Source organism: Callorhinus ursinus, unplaced genomic scaffold (assembly GCF_003265705.2).
Source record: "Callorhinus ursinus isolate GAN/ISIS: 27379988/994484 unplaced genomic scaffold, GSC_fseal_2.0 scaffold25, whole genome shotgun sequence".
NCBI classification, from domain to species: Eukaryota; Metazoa; Chordata; class Mammalia; order Carnivora; family Otariidae; genus Callorhinus; species Callorhinus ursinus.
In genome coordinates this window covers 29,787,637-29,805,959 of record NW_027397087.1, presented here as the reverse complement: position 1 = coordinate 29,805,959, position 18,323 = coordinate 29,787,637, and the positions used below count along the sequence as shown (strand labels likewise).

Sequence of the window (18,323 nt, the reverse complement as noted above, 5' to 3'; positions counted from 1 at the left end):
AGGTAAGCCCCTCTGGGGGCGAGGCGGGTAGGGGACGAAGGGGGCTCTAAGTTGGCCAGACTTTGTTCCTGGGTGGCCCGTGGGACACTCATGCCTCCAGAGCCGCAGCAGGACTGCTGTCTTCCATGACCTTATCTTGAGGGTTTGGGCTCAGACAGAGGGGAGGGAGAGGATCAGCCACGTGGCGGATTGGCGGTGGCGGAGTGTGAGCGCTGAGAGAGACCCAGCGTGGTCCCACCACCCCCTGAACACCTGCGGGCGGGCACTGTGCTGCGTTCTGCCCGTGCTAACAGAGCCCCGATTGCGGTCCCAACCTGAGTGTGGCCTCTGGAGCCAGGCCCCCTGCCTCTGCCTCTCCAGTCTTTATAAACTTCAGAAAGCTCTTAAAGGTTTCTGTGTCTTGACTTTTTTACTGCCTGGAAGGATGAGAACCGAACTCGGTGCCTCAGGGTTGTTGTGGGAATTAGGCGTTAACAGCCCGTGAAGTGTTGGTACGCAGTGGGCACGTCCTGAGGGCTCCGTGTGTGCGCTGGTTCTCTCGAAGCCCGGACGCTGTGCGGTGAACCTGCACTGGGGCGGGAAGGAGGGAACAATCCCTTCTGGGGCGGGGGGGGGACGGCTGGGGAGGGCCCCAGGCTCTGCGGGGCTTTGTGCTTGCCGAGTGCCGTGGCAAGTGCCCGAGGGGCCGGCGAGCCGTGGTCCGTTCGGGCCTGGGCCTCCCTGAGGCTGTGACAGGACACGTGGCAGGGCATCCGGACCGGGAGCCACCAGCAGCACAGGGAGGCTGAGGCGCAATGGCAAGCCCGCTTTGGCCTGGGATCGGTAGACCGAGCAAGAGCTGAGGCTGGGGAAGGGCAGCCGGGCCAGGGCCGCCCCGCTGTGGACGGAGGGGGCCCGGCCAGGACAGTAGGGCAGGAGGAGGAACAGGACGTGCGAAGCCAGGAAGGGGAGAGTTCACAGGAACCAGAAGCTGAGGTGGGAGAGGCTGGGTGTGCTGCCCGAGGGAGGGCTGAGTGCACGTCTGTCTCCGGTCCTCTGGAGGGCTTAGTGACATCTGGGTCCACCCAGTCCCAAGGTGGAAGGTACAGACTCCCCCCTGCTACTACCCTTGCAGGCGGTTTCCTTCAGCAGGGGAGTTCTCCTTGGCCACGGCCACGTTAGATCGTACTGAGGGGAGAAGTGTGGTTAGACTTGGCGCTTGGAAAATTGACCAGGGGATAGGAAGGTGGTAAAGATCCTTTGCTAAAGGGAAATGTTTGGGTATTTACCACAGACCAGGTTCTGCGGTGAGCCCGGAAGACAGTGCTTGTCCTCTGTGACCTGGCAGCGTGTGGAAGGCGGGCAGGAGAGCTCCTGGCCAAGCAGGGACTTTCACTGCAGCAGCCCTGCGAGGCCTTGCTGGCCTCCTTGCCTCCGATCCCAGCTTTGCCACCATTTAGCTACCTGGTCTTTCTCAAGTGACTCCACCTCAGGGCGTCCGTGTGTGTCCTCCTCTGTGAAATGAGAGGGCAAGACCCCATCAGGTGGAGCCGTCCTACCCCATCTGTTCTGAGATGCTCGGCCATGACAATGGTGGGCAGAGGCTGGGAGCCGGAGACGGCACGTCAGGTTCGTAAGGTGAGGCGCCTCTGCCCTTTCTTTGGGTGGCTCCCCAGCTGGCTGGGAGGGGCAAACGACGACCTTTCCTTAAACTCCATATTGCAGGGCTCTGTGCCCTCCCCTTGCCTTCCTTTCCAGCTTCTTCCCGCCCTGTCCATGCCCAGGGGCTCTCCCAACTCCAGTCAGGCTGCCTCAGTCCAAATCCTGGCTCTTTCAACACCTGTGTGACCTTGGGCAAGTTACTTAACCTCTCTGTGTCTCCATTTTTTTGGAATGGTGATAATCATACCTACTTTATTAGTGTTTGTTTTTCCGCATGTTAGTATAGAGGGAGAGCTAGAGAAGTGCCGGTTAATCATAGTTACTATTTATTATCATTATTGTCTAGTGCCCCCTGGGGCCTCCCTGAAGGCTGGAGCAGCCTGATTAGGTCTCACTTCCTGTCTCTGGCCTCCCTGGGAAGGGAATAAAGGCCACTTCAAAGGATAATGGCATTTTTTCAGGAGGAAGGCTAACAACAAGAGATTGGACCAGGTAGTAACTAGTTCTGGCCCTGCTACTCGACTTCTCTGGACGTCCGTCTCCACAGCAGTAAACCACCCTGTCTGGACCGGATGCACTCGTAAGCAGGAGAGTACATTTTCCAGTGTTTTCCCCCTCCAAGAGCTCCCTCCTTGTCCCCTGACAGTGTTGCCCAGAAGTAGAGGCTGAAAATCCTCAATGAGGAAAGTGGACGCTATTGATCCTGAGGGCACTATTCTGACCCCAGAGGAACAACAGAACTGACTTTCTGTGCTTGTAGGCAGGGAGGTGACTTGGAGAGAAGGTAGTAGCAAAAGGGGATGAAAAGCAGTCCTTCCTTACTCTATCTCAGCATGCACACCCCAACTGCATGCCCTCTGTCACTAGCCCAGCCTTGGCTGAGGCATCGTGTGTGGCCACAGGGCCCAGACCTGCAGGAAGGGGCTTGGGGATGGCTCAGTCCCACTCTGTCTTGGCATGAGGCCATCTTGTTCGATCTCCTGGTTCTCTTCGTAGAATCTTCTCTATAAGAGGGTGAGGCATCCAAGAGGTATGGGTGGCAGGGGCACACTGGGGTCTGGCACATGCCTAAAAGCAGGGGGTCTCTGTGTCCCCTTGCATCCCAGGGTCCTCCCAGACTGGGCTTCATTTTCTACGGCTACCTGAGGATGCGGAGGTCTCTGACTGTGGCTCTTATACTGGCTCACCGCTTCCTTCTGACCTTAATGTTACATGAACTCCCTTGCCTCTATTTTCTGATCTGTATGATGGGCATGATAAGGTTCCCTTTTCCCTTCGCTTATTATCCTGCTCCCCCGAAAATGGCTACTTTGAGTCCTTAGGCTTGGTAGGTGGTTGGGTGCATGTGTGTAAGATCCATAGATGCAGATCTTTTATAAAAGTTATACATTTAATCTTTTTAAAGCTTAAGTATTAGGCCCTTGTTTCCCGTCAGTAAATGTAGATCTACATTCTGGCTGCCTGGCAAACCCACTGTTGTGTAAGGGTGTCCAGCTCCCTATCGATGGCACATTAGGTTGTTCACGCAGTTTTCTGTGCTGCCAGGGCTGTGCGGCAGTGGACGCCCTTGTCCGCCCTTTGCGCCTGTCCTGCTGGTTTTCCTTATCGTAAACCCCTACAACTATGACAAGGTCAAAGTGTAGACATGCCAACCCAAGTGTTCTTTTAATTGACTTTCTGAGGAGTGAGGCGCCCATATTTCTTGGTTATTCCTGTTTCTTCTCATGTGGATTGATTCCTCTGTCCACCTATCTTCTCAGTCCGTCCCAAGCTGTGAGAGATGACTGAATATTCATGTCCCCCTTTTGTTTTGATGCTGCCCCTCCTGGAACTGGGTCATTCTAGATGCCCACGGGCCTGTCCCTGTGAGGTGGCTTCTCAGGACCTGCAGAATCCCTGTGAACAACTGGAGTCCCTGGGAGCGGGCCGAGCACTCACTGCCTGACGTGCTGGCCCTGATTGCTATGCTTTACGGGGCTCTTGTTCTGAGCGGGGGCAGGAAGGGACAGTGCTTCTCTAGAGCCCCGACTGCCAGCCTATCCCAGGTGTCTGAGGAAGTGGAAAGGCAGCCCCTCAAGTATGTTCTGTCCACCTGGATGGCACATCAGTCCCAAGCTCAGAAATGGGGGCTTTCTTCAACTTCCTCCCCAAGGAGGTGGTGGCTCATCTCAGGCTGGGGGGAGACTGCTGCTTTGGAGGCTGAGTCGCAGCACCTAGTGGGGAGAGTGGGGGACCCCATGAAGCAGGCTTGCCAATGGAGCCCCTTATGCAGCTGCAGGAAGCCTCAGCTTCCCCCATCGAGAGAGAGAGAGTCAGAGGCCTCCGAGTCCTTCCCACGCTAACTGACATTCGCCCCTTGTCCAGCCCTGCGAGACACCCATCCTGGCTGGACGTCCTTGCCTAACGGGGGGTTTCCCGAGCTGGACTGGGTCACAGGCGTGGCTGGTAGCCACTGTGCTGGTTTCCTCCTTGTCCCTCTCTTGTGGGATGAGCTCTGTGTCCGGCCACCCTTCCAGCTGAGAGCGCATCCCACAGCTCAGCCAAGGGGAGGAGAGGCATCCTCCCCCTCGACTGTCAGCCGAGAGGGGAGGGAACTGCTTCCAGATGTTGTGGAGGCAGGAGAGAAGATAGTGGCCTCCAAGGCTGGACAACTCAGAGGCAAGAAGAGGCACTTGACCGTTTTCTGTGCAGTATGGCGCTTAATCAAGGTGGTTCGAGCGGCCCGGGGTCAGCCGTGTCCTGGTGAGAGCAGTGCCACATCCTCGGAGCCCAGAGAAGATTCTGGTATTGGTCAGGTTGCCTAGGACCTGCTCCTGCTATATGCCACGTGTCCTGCATTTTAGGGTGACCAGCCTCTGACTTGCTGCTGAGCGTGCGGTGGCCAGAGTCCTGGGGTGTATGAAAACACCTGTAATTTGAAGGAGACATGGCAGTTCTCAGGAAGCTTCCACCAGCCCCCACATGACCTGGCATTGCTCGCTATCTTCTTGCTTAGAGGCGGGGATTCCAGGCAGCCAAGTGGGAAACTGAGTCCACTGCTGCGGTGTCGGGGGCGTGATCTGTGTGGCCCGCTGGTACTTGTTTTCTACACTGGCTCTTGCATGCCGTCCCTTCCTTTTCCTGAGGGGACTCCGCCCCCCCCCCCCACTCTGGGCACTCTGCCCCTTGCCCCTGACTTGTCTTGTGGTGCCATGTTCCGCCACCACTCCAAGGCAGCCGCGGGGCAGGCATGCTGTCTATAACTGGGGCAGGTGGCCTCCCTGTGATCTTGGCATGGCACCCGGCATAGCTCACCACCCAGACGACGGGCCCATGGGGAGGCTGTACCTAGAAAGGGAGGGCGGGTCACTTTGTGACCCGTCTCTGGGAATCCTGCTCTGGGGTTACTGGTCTGTGGGGCCTGGGGGTTGAAGTAGCTGCCAGACCCCCACTGGGGGGCTCAGCTGGCGGGTTACAAATCTCTAAGACTTGGGAGGCTGATAATGGAGGGAACAGAGGGGTGGAAAGGGATGTAGGCATCCGCTGGGTCTCAGCCCTGGCTTCCTTGGAGAATCCTACAAGGACAGTACCAACGTCTGGGAGTCGTACCCCTTGGAGACCATGGCAACTTTGGTTCCTAAGATGTGTGTACATTGTGTCTCCCCTAATCCTTACGGACAGCCACCAGGATCAGCCTAGTCATCTCTGTCCTGTACGTTGATGAGGGCCCTGAGACAGAAAGAAGCTGAGCAAAACTCTACGAGGTTCATTCTCCCAACATCAGGCATTCTGCCCTCTCCCAGTTCAGGGGGAGGGGTGGATTGCTGGCCCAGTGCCCCCACTGCCGAGACTCCACCTGGTACGAGCCGGCACGTTCCCATCAGGCTGAGTGGAGTATAGAACCCCTCCGTAAGGCTTCTCTCACTTGAACCTCGACCCTGCAGAGGAGGCGGGTCAGGTGGTGCTCTCCCATTTTCAGGATGAAGAAACCGATGCCTAGAGGTGAGTAACTGGCCCGGCGTCTTACCAGTCAGTGACAGAAGCAGGACTCCAGCAGGGACGCTGACGGCTCCCCAGTCGAGAGAAGGGACTGCGCAGCTACCCCTGACGTTGGCTTCTCTTGCAGGTGCGCTGGTACCCTTCTTCGGATACCGCCCAGCAAGGATGGAAATATCGTCAGTTCTGTTAGTTCTTCAGTAAGTGCTGGCCCAGAGGCCCAGGAGGAAAAGTGTGCGAGAGCCTGGCTTCCTGCGGGGGCCACGGTTCCTCCCTCTGCCTGAGCCCGGCAGCTCACTGGTGCTAGGCGTCCACCTGAGCTTGCGCACTAGGTACTCTGGCTGGGTTCTCCCCTTCTCCCACCGGCACCCCCTGCCAGCCATCTTGCAGCCTGTCACAAGGGTCAGGCCTGGGTTCAGCTCCAGTGCCACCCCTCTGCTCACGGCCACCTCTCTCCCCTCCCTCCAGGTCTTGTCACCGCAGCTTGAAGCCCCTGCCCCGCTGGGGAGGAAGCCGCTCTGAGCTTCCACTGCCCCCAGGCGGCCTGTGGAGAGCTGCTGCCTCCTTCCAAAGACTGTGAATTTTAAGCCTGACTCAGTGGACTGCTTCCTGTTTCCTTTCTCCTCTTCCTCAGGCCTGTCCTTCCCCAAAGCCCCCTCGCCAAGGCCTCCCGGGAGGATTGGGGGGGGCCTTCTTGCTGGGATACCCAGCCCCAGCCCGGAGGTCTCACTGGGACTGAGCAAGGCCTGACCTCCGGTCCAGACTTGCTTCCATAGCTCCACCTCAGAGAAATGAGGCATTTAATTTTGCATGTTTTCTGGCATGAATTAAGACACTTCAACTTGTGTATATGTGAGTGTACAGTTTGTTCTCACATTGTGTCACCATAGCAACAGGTCCTGGCCACCAATGGTTCATCATTCCCGGTCCCTCTCTCCACACCCTCCCCTACAGCCCCCTGCTTCAGTGAGGACCGAGCCCCGCAGCTGGCTCCGCCCCGCAGCCAGGGCCCCCCCCCACCCCCACACGCTTCCAGGCCAAACAGCAACGACCACCCGACAGAGGTAGTGTTTTCTTTTTCATTTCGAATCCAGGCCCTCCACTTCCTCCTCCTAGAGGGGCCAACAACTGCTAAGAAAATCCTTTCTCTGCCCGGTTTGCTTACCTCTCCACAGTGCACCCCACCCCTGCCCATGCTCCTCATTCTTTCCGAACTTCGAAACCAACCAAAAAGTGAAAGTATTTTTGTACCCTGTGTAACAAAATATTTATGCATCATAAAGGATTTTTCGTGTGTGTGTGCAATTAATTATTAAAGAGACCTTGTTCGCCTTGTCGGATAAGTTTAATGTTTAGTTTGAGGCATGAAGAAGAAAAGGGTTTCCATTCTCCAGCAGTAAGCCTTTGTGTCAGGCGTTTGTTTCAGAAAAATGAAGGGAAAAAAATTGTGCAATTTTTTTGTTGTTTTGTGAGCACATCCGTGCTTTGCCTTTGGCCGCAGCTGTGGCTGTCTTGACGTTTTTCAGACTTGGGAGACGAGGTGGCTGTTGTAATTGCTGAGCCTGTGAGAATGTGAAGCTGAATAAGATATGAAATGCAAAATAAAAAGTCATCCAAAGTAACTGCTCTCTGACCTTACTTCCACGGGACACAGATGGCCGCCGGGAGGGCACAGCTAAAGGGTACATGTTGTGAGCTGGGGGGAAAGAGGTGAAGTGGGCCCAGGCCCTGGGGCTTGCGTAGCCTCTCCTTCCTTCCCTTGTTGTCTGACTTAAGTCCTGGAGAAAAAGGGACTTGCCAAGGACCCCACGGCGGGGGCATATCTGCCAGCCCACCCTGGTTTTGACATTCACTTCGTCCTCATCAGAGGTCTGAGCATATGGATGGAGATTCTGTGCACCCAGAGGAAGCACCCAGATGGGACCTTTGTTTTCTCTGGGTGCTGTGCTCTAGTTGGCCTGACCCTTCCTGGCCTGTGGCCTTTTCAGGCCCTCTAGCAGAAAAGGACTGTGGTTTGGGAGGGCGGGCTCCTCTGGGAAGCATCTTTGGTGTATGTCTTAACGAGGCTGTGCTGGAGGGAAGGAGAACCCAGGAGTCTGGCCCAGAAAGGGCGATGCTCCTGCCCCCTCTTGGCTCCCTGTGAGCTCCCTGTGGTGGCTGATTCCTGAGGGGAGGTTTTGCTGGAAGCCAGAGTACGTGGGTATGAAGGTCAGGGAAGCTGTGTGGAGCCATGACCCTGGACTGCCCTGAACCCAGTCAGGACGCCTGCAGCTGGCCCCGGTTTTGTGATTTGGGGCCTCATTTTCTTCATCGGTGAAGTGGTGGTCTGGAGTCCTTTCCAGCTCCTGGAGGGCTGGAGCACTGTGTTCATGGCTTTGCTGTTTGTCTTTTCCGTCTACGCCGCGCCCCCCACCCCATACCTTTCAGAGCTTGGTTTGAAGCTTCGCCTAGAAAGGGAGGACAGAAGCCGCCCTAGAGGCCCCCAGGGGCAGGGTTTCATTCCAGTCTTGCTCTGAGCAAAACGGGAGCAGCTGTGGCTGGCCCTGGTCTCCCTCTCTCCCCACTGCCTCACCTTTTCTGAATCCCAGCCCTGCACCGGGGGATTTGGGTCTAAGGTGTTCTGATGAGTGCATCAGCTTAAGTTAAAGGCTAGGCTAGGGTGACACATGCATCCCCATGCCCATGAAGGGAGAACACGCCCCCAGGTGTTGTGAGGGAGGAGGAGCCTGGCAGGGTGGCAGGGACCCCAGAGAGAGGTCTGGGTGGGAGGAGGGGAATGGGTGGCTGTGTTCGCACCAGCAGCACAGCAGCCTGAGGAGGGGGTTGATGCTTTCCTGCCTATACCCCTCGCCTCCCTGCAGTGTCTGGACCAGCGAGGCCTTGCTTCCCAGCCTGAAGCCTCTCCTAATGCTGCTGGGGAGCTGCTCCAAGCCCCCCCACCCCAGGGCCAAGTTGATGCCTGACCTACTTCAGCTGTGTCAGGAACCACTGGGTCTTCCTGAGGTGGTGAATTATTTAGCGGGGGCGCTGGGCCTTTCCAAGAGGGGCTAGGAAAGCTGCTCCATAATTTAAAGGCCCTTGCTCCTCTGGTTTCCCTGGGGGGCCCCCTTCACGCCTTACTGAGCAGGGCCCAGGCCTGGGTGTGAGAGGAGGAGCCAGGAAGGAGAGGGGGCTCTGAGACCGTCCCAGAGGGGCTCTCCAGCTGGACTGGGGCCTTTCCTCAGGGTGAGAGCCCTTCGCAGAAAGTCATCTCTCGACTGAACTGTGAAGCTGTGAAGTTAAAAGTCTTCCCGGCAAGGACAGTACGACGGGTCAGAAGAAGCCAGGTCCTGCCACCCATCCTGGGCTTCTTCCAAAAAGCACCGTATTCCTTCCCCGAGGGGTTTAATCCTGATCTGATTACAGGTGAAAGGCTTCTTTCCTTTCCGAAAGGATTTTAGGCATCTGGGAACAACCAGGGTTCTTTTAGCTTGGCGGGGAGCCCCTGCCCAGCAGCAGCACCGAGATCATCTCTGTGGCAAAGGAGGCCATCTTCACGAGCGCGCACACCTCCCGCTCGCCTTCACGCAGAAGTGAGGCCTGTGTAAATGGATGCTTGTCAGGAGGCCCTGGGGAGCCCTGGCTACCCCCTGTGCCTGGCCTGAAGCTGGTGCTCGGCCATTCTTGGGCATTGCTGCCTGAACAGCCCTTTTAGGGATGTGACTTAATTTGGAGCCTTTGCAGGAGAGCAGGTCCCTTGGCCCACCTCTGGAACTTCCAGGCTGTGTGGCCTGATGTTGAGCTTCCTTGAGAAGCAGCACAGGGTAAAGGCTTGGGCTCCACGGGGTCTTGGCAGTCTCAGGAGAGAAAGGCACTCACCCATCGCTTGCCCTTTCCAGCCTGCCCTGCCTGTCATGCATGTGCCCTGCCCAGCTCCATTTTCTAAGGTCTGAAGAAAGCTTTTTTGATCTTGAGGAGCTCTCTGTCAGAATGCCAATATCCCTGAGAAGTAGGGCAAAGCCCCTCAGAGTAGGACTAGGGAAAGTACCAGAAGGGGACCCTGGAAGGGAAAAGTAAACAGGGAGGAAGAAAGACTTTGCTACAAAGTGTCGGGAGGAAGAAGCAAAAACTTCTCCACCCAGCTACAGCCTAACACCCCCCACCCTTTCCCTCCATGCAAAGTCTAACCCCACCCCCAATCATGGGCCACCTCCAGCATGGCAGGCCCTGTTCCCTGACTGTTTCCCTCAGGAACGGAGGAGGGGATGTAGGAGCTGAGATCCCATCCTTGTGAGGGGGAGAGGCTGGGCAGATCACTGTCCTGGCAGTATTCCAGAGCTGACAGGAAAGGGGCCCGAGCTCCTGAGGCGTTTCCCCTGGGTCTCCTTGACCATCACCCAGCCCACCCACACTCTCTGCTCAGTGCAGACAACATCCACAGGCTCCCTCGTTCTCTGGCTTCTGAGTGGGTTGGGTGAGTGGGAGCCCCTGCTGGTATTGGGAGGGCGGTCAGTGAGTGAGGTCAGGTGCCCCTTGGCCATGGTCTTCATTACCTTAGAGCGAACCACTTTGCCTGGTTTTCTGAGGGGCCCTTGACCATCAGAATCTGAATGTTAGCATGGAGAGTGTTTAGTCCGGTCTCCCATTTTACAGATGAGGAAACTGAAGCACAGAGAGATGAAGTGGTTTGCTCTAAGGTTATAAAAACAACGGCTAAGGCACGCTTCACTCATGTCTCCTGACTCCCAGCCCAGCTCCTTCCACCACCCCACGTGGCCATTCCAGACACGCGCGCACACACACACACACACACACACACGCACGCACGCACATACCCTTTAGCAGCAGCCCCAGGATGGCCATGGGCCTGGAAGTCTATCCGGGCAGTTCCAGAAGCCAGGACTAGAGCTCAGGTTTCCCGTCGTGCCACACTCTGCTTCCTGCCCGGGTGTCTTGGTCTCGGTATGGCCTGATCTCTTTCTAGGATACCAGGTGCTGCTCCTGGATTAAGGGACACAGAGACCCATCTGCCTTCAGCCCGGCCCTGGGCTGTCTCTCTTTTAAGCTAAGGGGTAAGGTTGTTGGGCCTGTAGGACCCCTCTGGCTTCCTGCTTATGCAAGAACCAAGATAGTGTATTTCCATTTCTGCTTGTGGTAGAGAAAATGCAACACAATTTAGTAAGATGAGTCTCAGATAAAGAATGGCTGTATCATTCCCTGAAAACCCATCTTTTCCCCTCTGAATGTGTGTGTATTCTTTACGCATTTGTGCCCTTCTCTCAGTATTAGGAGGGTTGATGATAACAGGGATGTGCCCAAAGCATAGTAGGTCCTCAGTGACACTTGGCTGTGGTTATCTTTAGAAGAACACCTGTTCATCTTTCTCATCCTTAACAAGTAATGAAATTGAAGTGATTCTAATTTATGCACTCCTTGGTTATTTTGCCAGTGGATCAAGCATTCTCAGGTTTTTAACCACACGTTCTACCTGGAGGAGTGGCGGAGGAAGGAGAGGGCAGAGGCCCAGGAATCCCAGAGGACACCTGCAAGCCTCCAGAGCTAGCTTGCAGGATCTGAGAGTTCTGACAATACCGGCAGTTGTACTCACGGTGTGATATAGTCACCTACTCCCTTACAGTTTACAAAACATGTTCTCATACCCCATCTCTGGTGATCCTCAGAAAATCCCTGTGAGATAAGCAAGAAAGGCATTAAATTACCTACTTTTTGCAGCTATGGAAATGAAAGTTAGAAAGGGCCCACAGAGGGACGCCTGAGTGGCTCAGTCGGTTAAGCGCCCTACTCTTGATTTCGGCTCAGGTCCTGGGATCGAGCCCCACATCGGGGCTCCATGCCTAGTGGGGAGTCTGCTTCTCTCCCTCTGTCCCTCCCCCTGCTTTCTCTCTCTCTCTCGAATAAATCTAAAAAGAAAAAACGGTGGGGTCCCACGGAAAGCAAAAGGCTCAAGACCTGGTTTTCTGGCATCCCTGTCCAGAGTTAAATGCTTCTCTGTAATTCTGGGCCACAGGCTCCCACAAAGGCCAGGGCTCCTGGGAGACTCTGGGAGAGCCTCATGGGAACTGGAAAAGCCCCACTTGGGCAGGAAGAAGAGCCAGCCGTTACCCATACCTTTCTAGTTACCTGGTTAAGAAAGAGGCTAACCAAACAAACAAAAAGCAAAGGCTCCGACCATTACAGTATGTGGGAGGGAAAACCCCCTGGATAAGGGTGATCAGAGCTCAAAAATCTCTGAAGGTAGACTTGTTTCCTAATTTGGCTAGAGCAGGATGAACATGTACCTATAGCGACTACCCGTACCTGACTTGGATGAGCTGGTTAGCGTCTGTAAGCAACTGCATCTTTGCAATGCTGCCTGAAGGAGTAGTTTTTATCACTCAAGATGAATTACTTCAGTTTGTGGCTTTCAATACCATAAAATCAGGAGATTTTAGGGGCTAGGAGAGAAGGCGGGAGCTATGTCCACAGCCTACAGTCACGAAGCACTCTTGTCTGATTTTTGCAGTTGCTCTGGGATGTGGTCTGGGGAATAACCATCTCCATTTCATGGACAGGAAGTTCAAGTCTGGAAAGGTGCCAACGTTGTATTTGGCTCTCGCCACTGAGGGGAGGGACCACACCCTCTCACCCATTCATTCTCTCTCTGCGCTCATCCTTCCTTGCCACAAACTCTCGTTGGATGTTTATTCCCTACATAGCCTGTGTTTGGTGCTCAGGTGGAGGATAAAGCACAGTTCCTGTACTGGGGGTGCAGCTGTCGATCTGGGCTGTGGATCTACTTCAGTGCATAGTAACCAGGAGAGGAAGATTTAGAAGTGTGGGCGGTTCCAGGGCGCCTGGGTGGCTGGGTTGGTTAAGCATCTAACTCTTGAATTCAGCTCAGGTCATGATCTCAGGTTGTGAGATCAAGCCCGTGTCAGGCTCTGTGCTGGGCTGGAGCCTGCTTAAGTCCCTCCCTCCCTCTCGAAAGAAAGAAAGAAGTCAGTGATTCAAATGGCTCAGTTTCCCTTTTCCCCCTGGACGCCGCCCTCCTGTTCTCCTCCGCCTCCCCTCCCCTGAGTCTAGACCCCACTCTGGAACCATGTTTTGTGGTTCTGTGCCTGGCTTCTAAGAACAGCTGCATGGGTGGTTGAAGATGTGGGCGTGGAGGGAGATGCCCCCATTCTCCACCCCAAGGTAACTCCTCAGAGTCCAGCTTCCAGAGCAGGACAACATAGACTTCAGCCCCTGGTAAAGGCGGCCTCTCCTAATAGAGGCTTCTCAGCTGTGCCAGTTTCTCTTTCCAGGCCCAAGTTCTCATCCCTGGAACTGACAGAGTGTGCCTCCTGGAAAGTGGCTTGGGTCTCAGGAAAGAGATGGAGAGAGAAGCACCATGAAGGGGATTTTCCCCAAAGATCAATTCCCCCAGATTCCTTTGAATATATTCTTCATGGATGTGTATGTATGTATATATACATATATGTGTATATGTGTGTGTGTGTGTGTGTATATGTGAAGGTATTTATTTAAATTATTTCTACACACCCTACATAGGGCTCGAACTCACGACCCTGAGATCAAGAGTCACATGCTCTCCCGATTAAGCCAGCCAGGCGCCCCTGTGGACGTATATATTTAAATCTCTCCTGTCCACTGTCACAGATGAATCTTGCCCAAATACCACTTTCACAGCTTCAAAGAACTTTCTTTCATGGTTCTCTAGAGCCTATGGGCTGATGGTCAAACTCAGGCCTTCAGGACCCACCTGCATCTGGCTTCTAGCCCTTTCTTTACTGTGCATCCAAATGAAGACATTTGCTGACCACTGTGCGGGCTCTGAGATACTCAGAGGTTTTTCCCTCTGAAGTTGAGAGGTAACTTGGGGACTTAGTGTGACCTCACCCTAGGTCTCATTTTCTGATGTATCTTTAGGCATGTTCTGGGACCCCCAGCAAGTCCCTTTCTCCATCTTTGGCTCTTTCTCTGTCCTCCCTCCTCCACATCCTCCGTTGCCCCCTTGTCCTATGTCCACTTGTGTTTACATCTCAGGCGTCTTGTCTTGGCCCAGTGGTTCCTGAGGCGACGTTTCTGCTCACCCAAGACAGCACTAGGCAGGTGGCCTCTGATGAGGCCCCCCTCTTCCCAGGGGCCAGGTGGGTGGAGTGAGGCTCTGGCGCCCTCTTGTGGTCAAAAATGTTCACAAGCCTCACACAGATCTTTCTATCTTTTGATCTCCCAGGAGGAACTCTGCATGGGGCTACTTTCGGGTCCATTTGTTCTGGGTGCCTGTGTTCTGGCTAATGCCCTCAGAGACAGAGTCACCTGGCAATCACAAACATTTAGGAAGCATTGTTAACATTGGGGCGCCTGGCTGGCTCAGTCCGCAGAGCTTGGGACTCTTGATCTTGGGGTCGTGAGTTCGAGCCCCATGTTGGGAATACAGTTTACTTAAAAAAATTTTTTTTAAATACATTTGGGAAGCACTTACTGGATTTGTACATAGTTTGTATTGTAGATAGCCAGTTGCTGGGCTGGCACTGGGGATACGAAAGTAAATATTAGGTCCTGAGAAATTTGATCCAGCCCCTTGCTTTGTGTTCATAGATGGAGAAGCCTTGTCCCTAAGAGGCAAAGAAATGTGCCCAAATTCACTCAGTCATGCAAAACTGACATAAAACTCAGGTGTCCTGACTCACTGTTTCACAAAAGATCAAGTCAGTTACCTGTACGCCCTTCTGGCTCACAGATTAAACTCCTAGATGTCCATAGGAGTTTGCCACCATTGATATTTTCAGAGCTTATGTGTTTAATTTCTCATGTCTGGGAATGGCTTAAATTTGAACAGCTCCTTTTCAATGCGCTGTTCCCAAATGTCACTATGTCAATTAGCACTGTCAGGTGTTGATATCTGTGTAAATCTGACTGGTTTCTGCACTGGAAGTTTCTTTAGGGCACAGGTCATGCCGTCATCACTCACCAGCGTAGTCTAGGGCACCTAGTGGTGCCTAACACATGTCTGCTAAGTGGCTACTTCACTTTTGAGACAATATTGCAGGAAAGTCTCTTCTCTCTGGACATGTGTCCTCAAGAGAATGCAACCTCAGCAGACCGTTCCTGCCCTGTGAAAGCAGTTGGAGCTATCTGAAAGTGCATTGGGCTGCCTTAATAGGCAATGATTTTCTTGTCCCCAAAGGTCTTCAAGCATAAGCTGGGTGGTGCTTAGTGGGGATATTCTGGAGGCAAGTCAAGCACTGGATGCCTGGTTGGCCCCATCCTGGTATTTTTTGATCCTGCTCCCCATCATGAAATGTCCACCTTAGTCAGGTGTAGCAGACTCCCAGCCTGCAGGGTAAGGGGGTGGCACTGAGGGAGGCAACCTGGGTGATGGGGAGGGGGGGCAGGAGAGCTTAGGCCTGATGAAAGGGACAGTGCTTTTCAGGCCCAGCCGGCTACTGCTCAGCAGGATGGTGATCTCACATGGATTGATGTTCTGATTTTTCAGGAGAAATCAGACATTCAGACTTTAATGTGCAAATTCCTGATTTCGGATGTTGGCAACTAACTCCAAAATTTAAAAACTGTTGCACGGACTTAAACCATGCCCATGTGTTGTTGGTTTGTAACTCAGATTCTTTCTAGTTTTCACTTGGTGCAGTAAGTCCAGGGACAAAACCTCCCCTCAGGTGCTCACTTGCGCTCAACCCATGTGTATGGGCCGCTCCTCTCCCTCCTTTGTTCCTTTCTTTTTCTACAGAAGCAATTTTGGCTACCTTCTCCTCACCCACGTCAATCCCAGATCTCCCCTATGAGAATTAGAATTCGGATTCCTTGTGACAGGAAGCTGTATGGGCAATGCCTTGAGAGGCCACCAGGGGGCAGGGTCGGGTGCACAGAACGTTTGGTTTTGACGGGCGGAATCGTGTAATTACCCTTTACAGGGTTGCCGATTTCAGCCTTGAATCCAGGTTTTGGAGTTCAGGAAGGCATCTGGGGTCGGTCCCTGACGGTGCAGTGTGGCTTGCCATTCCCTGCATCACATCTGGAGTGCAACTTTCTACCTGGACCCCTGTCCCCGCCCCACCGCCCGCCTTGCAAGTCCTGCAACCACCCAGCATTCGTTGATGTCTGGGGCTGATCCGCTTAAACCCACTGCCCACAGACCTTTCAAGAGCCTTTAATGGCTCATCATTACACACAGCTTCTCAGAATTGGAGTGTCAAGAAGCTGATCGCTGTTAAGTGAAAGGGAGTGGGGATGGGAGGAGCTTTTACTTCCGTTATCTCAATTGTGATCCTCAGGGCAAGCCTTGTTATTCGGACTGCAGAGATGAGGAAATTGAAGCACAAGGATGAAAATGACCAATTCAGGCATCAAGCAGAACTCATAAGTTCTAACTGTCCTTGCTAGATAGTTTGGGGGATATAAAAACTTAAATTATGGTTTCCATCCTTCAAGAAACTACAGCTTGTTAGGAAAACATGAAACACGTGTATAAAAGTGTAACTAACTCCCCAGCTTCCAAATGGCTAGTGCAGGAATAATGACAGCAGGAACTCGGAGAGGGCCCTGGATCTAAAGGGAAGGCTTCACCAAAGCCGCAGGGGTCTTCACACTTGTGTATGTGTGCCCCTAGAGGTGCAAAACGGCTTCTCTAGGGTAGGTGGCAGGGTTATGTTGAAGGGAATCCATTTCCAGAGCAATATCTTCAACAAGGACTAGTCTGCGCTTCCTAATGCCTTGTCTCATCTCGCTTCATTTCCACAATTTCTTGCCTCGCATTTTACAAAAGAAAAGTGTGTTAACCATCAGCATCAGTGCTGCTCACCCATGTTCCCTGTTCTCCTGCAGGTACTTTCCCACCTTTTAGAAGTCAGGTGTTGGGGCGCCTGGGTGGTGCAGTCGGTTGGGCCTCTGACTCTTGGTTTCAGCTCAGGTCATGATCTCAGGGTGGTGGGATGGAGCGGGGGTTCTGTTTGAGTTCTCTCTCCCTCTCCCTCAGCCCCTCCTGCTCATGCTCTCTTTCTCTCTCTCAAAATAAATAAATAAATCTTCTAAAAAAAAAAAAGGTCAGGTGTGGCCATGTGACTTGCTTGGCCAATATGAGCCAAAATGTGTCTTCTGGGTGGAAGCATTTAAGAGCCAGTGTATGATTCCCCTTCTTACCTTCTCTCTGCCCTGGTGACTGATGACATTTCAGATGGTGGAGTCTGGATCCCCGAGTGATGATGGCATGGATCAGAACCCCCAGCTGACCTGCGATGGACACGTATCGTGAGTTGGGGGGAAGAATCTTTGTTGGTTTAAAGCAATTGAGATTTTGAGGTTGCTTGTTACTACAGCCTAACTTAACCTACACTATTATACAAAGGACTTATCTTTTCCCCATCCTCACTTTTATTTTGGTGTGTTGCCTTGGTGTGTAAAAATCTCTGGGGCTCCAAAGAAACAATTTAAAATAGTGATTTCAATATTGAGAAAGTGAATGACTCAGGATGTCTGGGCAATAAATCGTTTCACAAATCAAAAGATTTCCCAGTATTTTGCTTTCAACTATTGAAGGAGGTGAAGCAAATTCAGTTGTTACTGGTTGAATGATTAGGTGGTATTGAGTGACTCTGCCTGAACTTCTTCCATTCCCATGTACTTATTTATGTGAATGAGATTTCTCAGCATTATCATCTATAAAAATAGGATGTAGGGATAAAATTGATGTTGACTACTGTTTCATTCCGGCATGTCTACAACTATCTCAATATGAGTTGTATTTCTTACAAAATTTTACTCCTGGGGCACCTGGCTCAGTTGGTGAAGCATGCAACTCTTGATATCTTGATCTTGGTCGTGAGTTTGAGCCCCATGCTGGGTATAGAGCTTACTTAAAAAATATTTTTAAAAAATATTAAAAAACAGGGGCGCCTGGGTGGCTCAGATGGTTAGGCATCTGCCTTCGGCTCGGGTCATGATCCCAGGGTCCTGGGATCGAGTCCTGCATTGGGCTCCCTGCTCCTTGGGAGCCTGCTTCTCCCTCTGCTTCTCTCTCTCTCCCTCTGTCTCTCATGAATAAATAAATAAAATCTTTAAAAAAATATATTAAAAAACATATTTACTATAAATAAATAAAATCTTTAAAAAAGGATTTTTTTACTCCTTATATTTAATAATGCTCTGTCAACATTTGCAATATATTTATGTTGTTTTGACAAACAGTGAACAAATAATAACTGTAATGATAAATCAGTCCAGAAGAAAAATGTAAACTCTGGAGCCTTATGGCCACAAAAAATAAGAATACAATTTTAATTTTATATATATATAAATATACATATGTATTATATATATATCTATGGCAGAGAAGTATTGATGATCAATAAAAGATTTTCAAGCATAAACTATATATTACATTAGGATAACATTATGTGGGAGAAATAGAAAGAAAATGCTTTCAAGGAGAAAAAGCAAGTGATGTAAATTTTCCTCTATTAAAGAATAGCTTGCTTATGTATTTTGCAAATGGTTGATGATGAGTATCAAATCACTGTGATTCCAGTTTTATTTTAAAATGTCAGTATGTCCATTACACCACCAATCATATCCTTTGCAACTGCAGTTGACCCTTAAACAACATGGGTTTGAATTGTGAGGGTCCACTTAAATATGGATTTTTAAAAGATTTTATTTTTATTTTATTTCATTTAAAAAATACATTTATGTATTTGAGAGAGAGAGAGTAT

General features: G+C 52.1%; 1 protein-coding gene across 5 annotated transcripts in view; it reads left to right on the top strand.

Moving 5' to 3' along the window:
* RBPMS2 (RNA binding protein, mRNA processing factor 2) overlaps positions 1 to 17,010 on the top strand; it is a 36,010-nt gene extending 19,000 nt beyond the window's left edge. Inside the window, exons 7-8 of one of the 5 annotated variants that reach the window (XM_073877189.1) lie at positions 5,747 to 5,816; positions 6,085 to 7,238. In XM_073877189.1, coding sequence (XP_073733290.1) covers positions 5,747 to 5,809 — 63 coding nt within the window. In that variant the 3' untranslated portion in view covers positions 5,810 to 5,816; positions 6,085 to 7,238. Of the gene's footprint in view, positions 1 to 5,599; positions 5,721 to 5,746; positions 5,817 to 6,084; positions 7,239 to 16,789 lie in introns of those variants that run through there. The other 4 variants (XM_073877192.1, XM_073877190.1, XM_025883882.2 and 1 more) reach the window with 4 other exon arrangements.
* Positions 17,011 to 18,323: the final 1,313 nt, after the last annotated feature.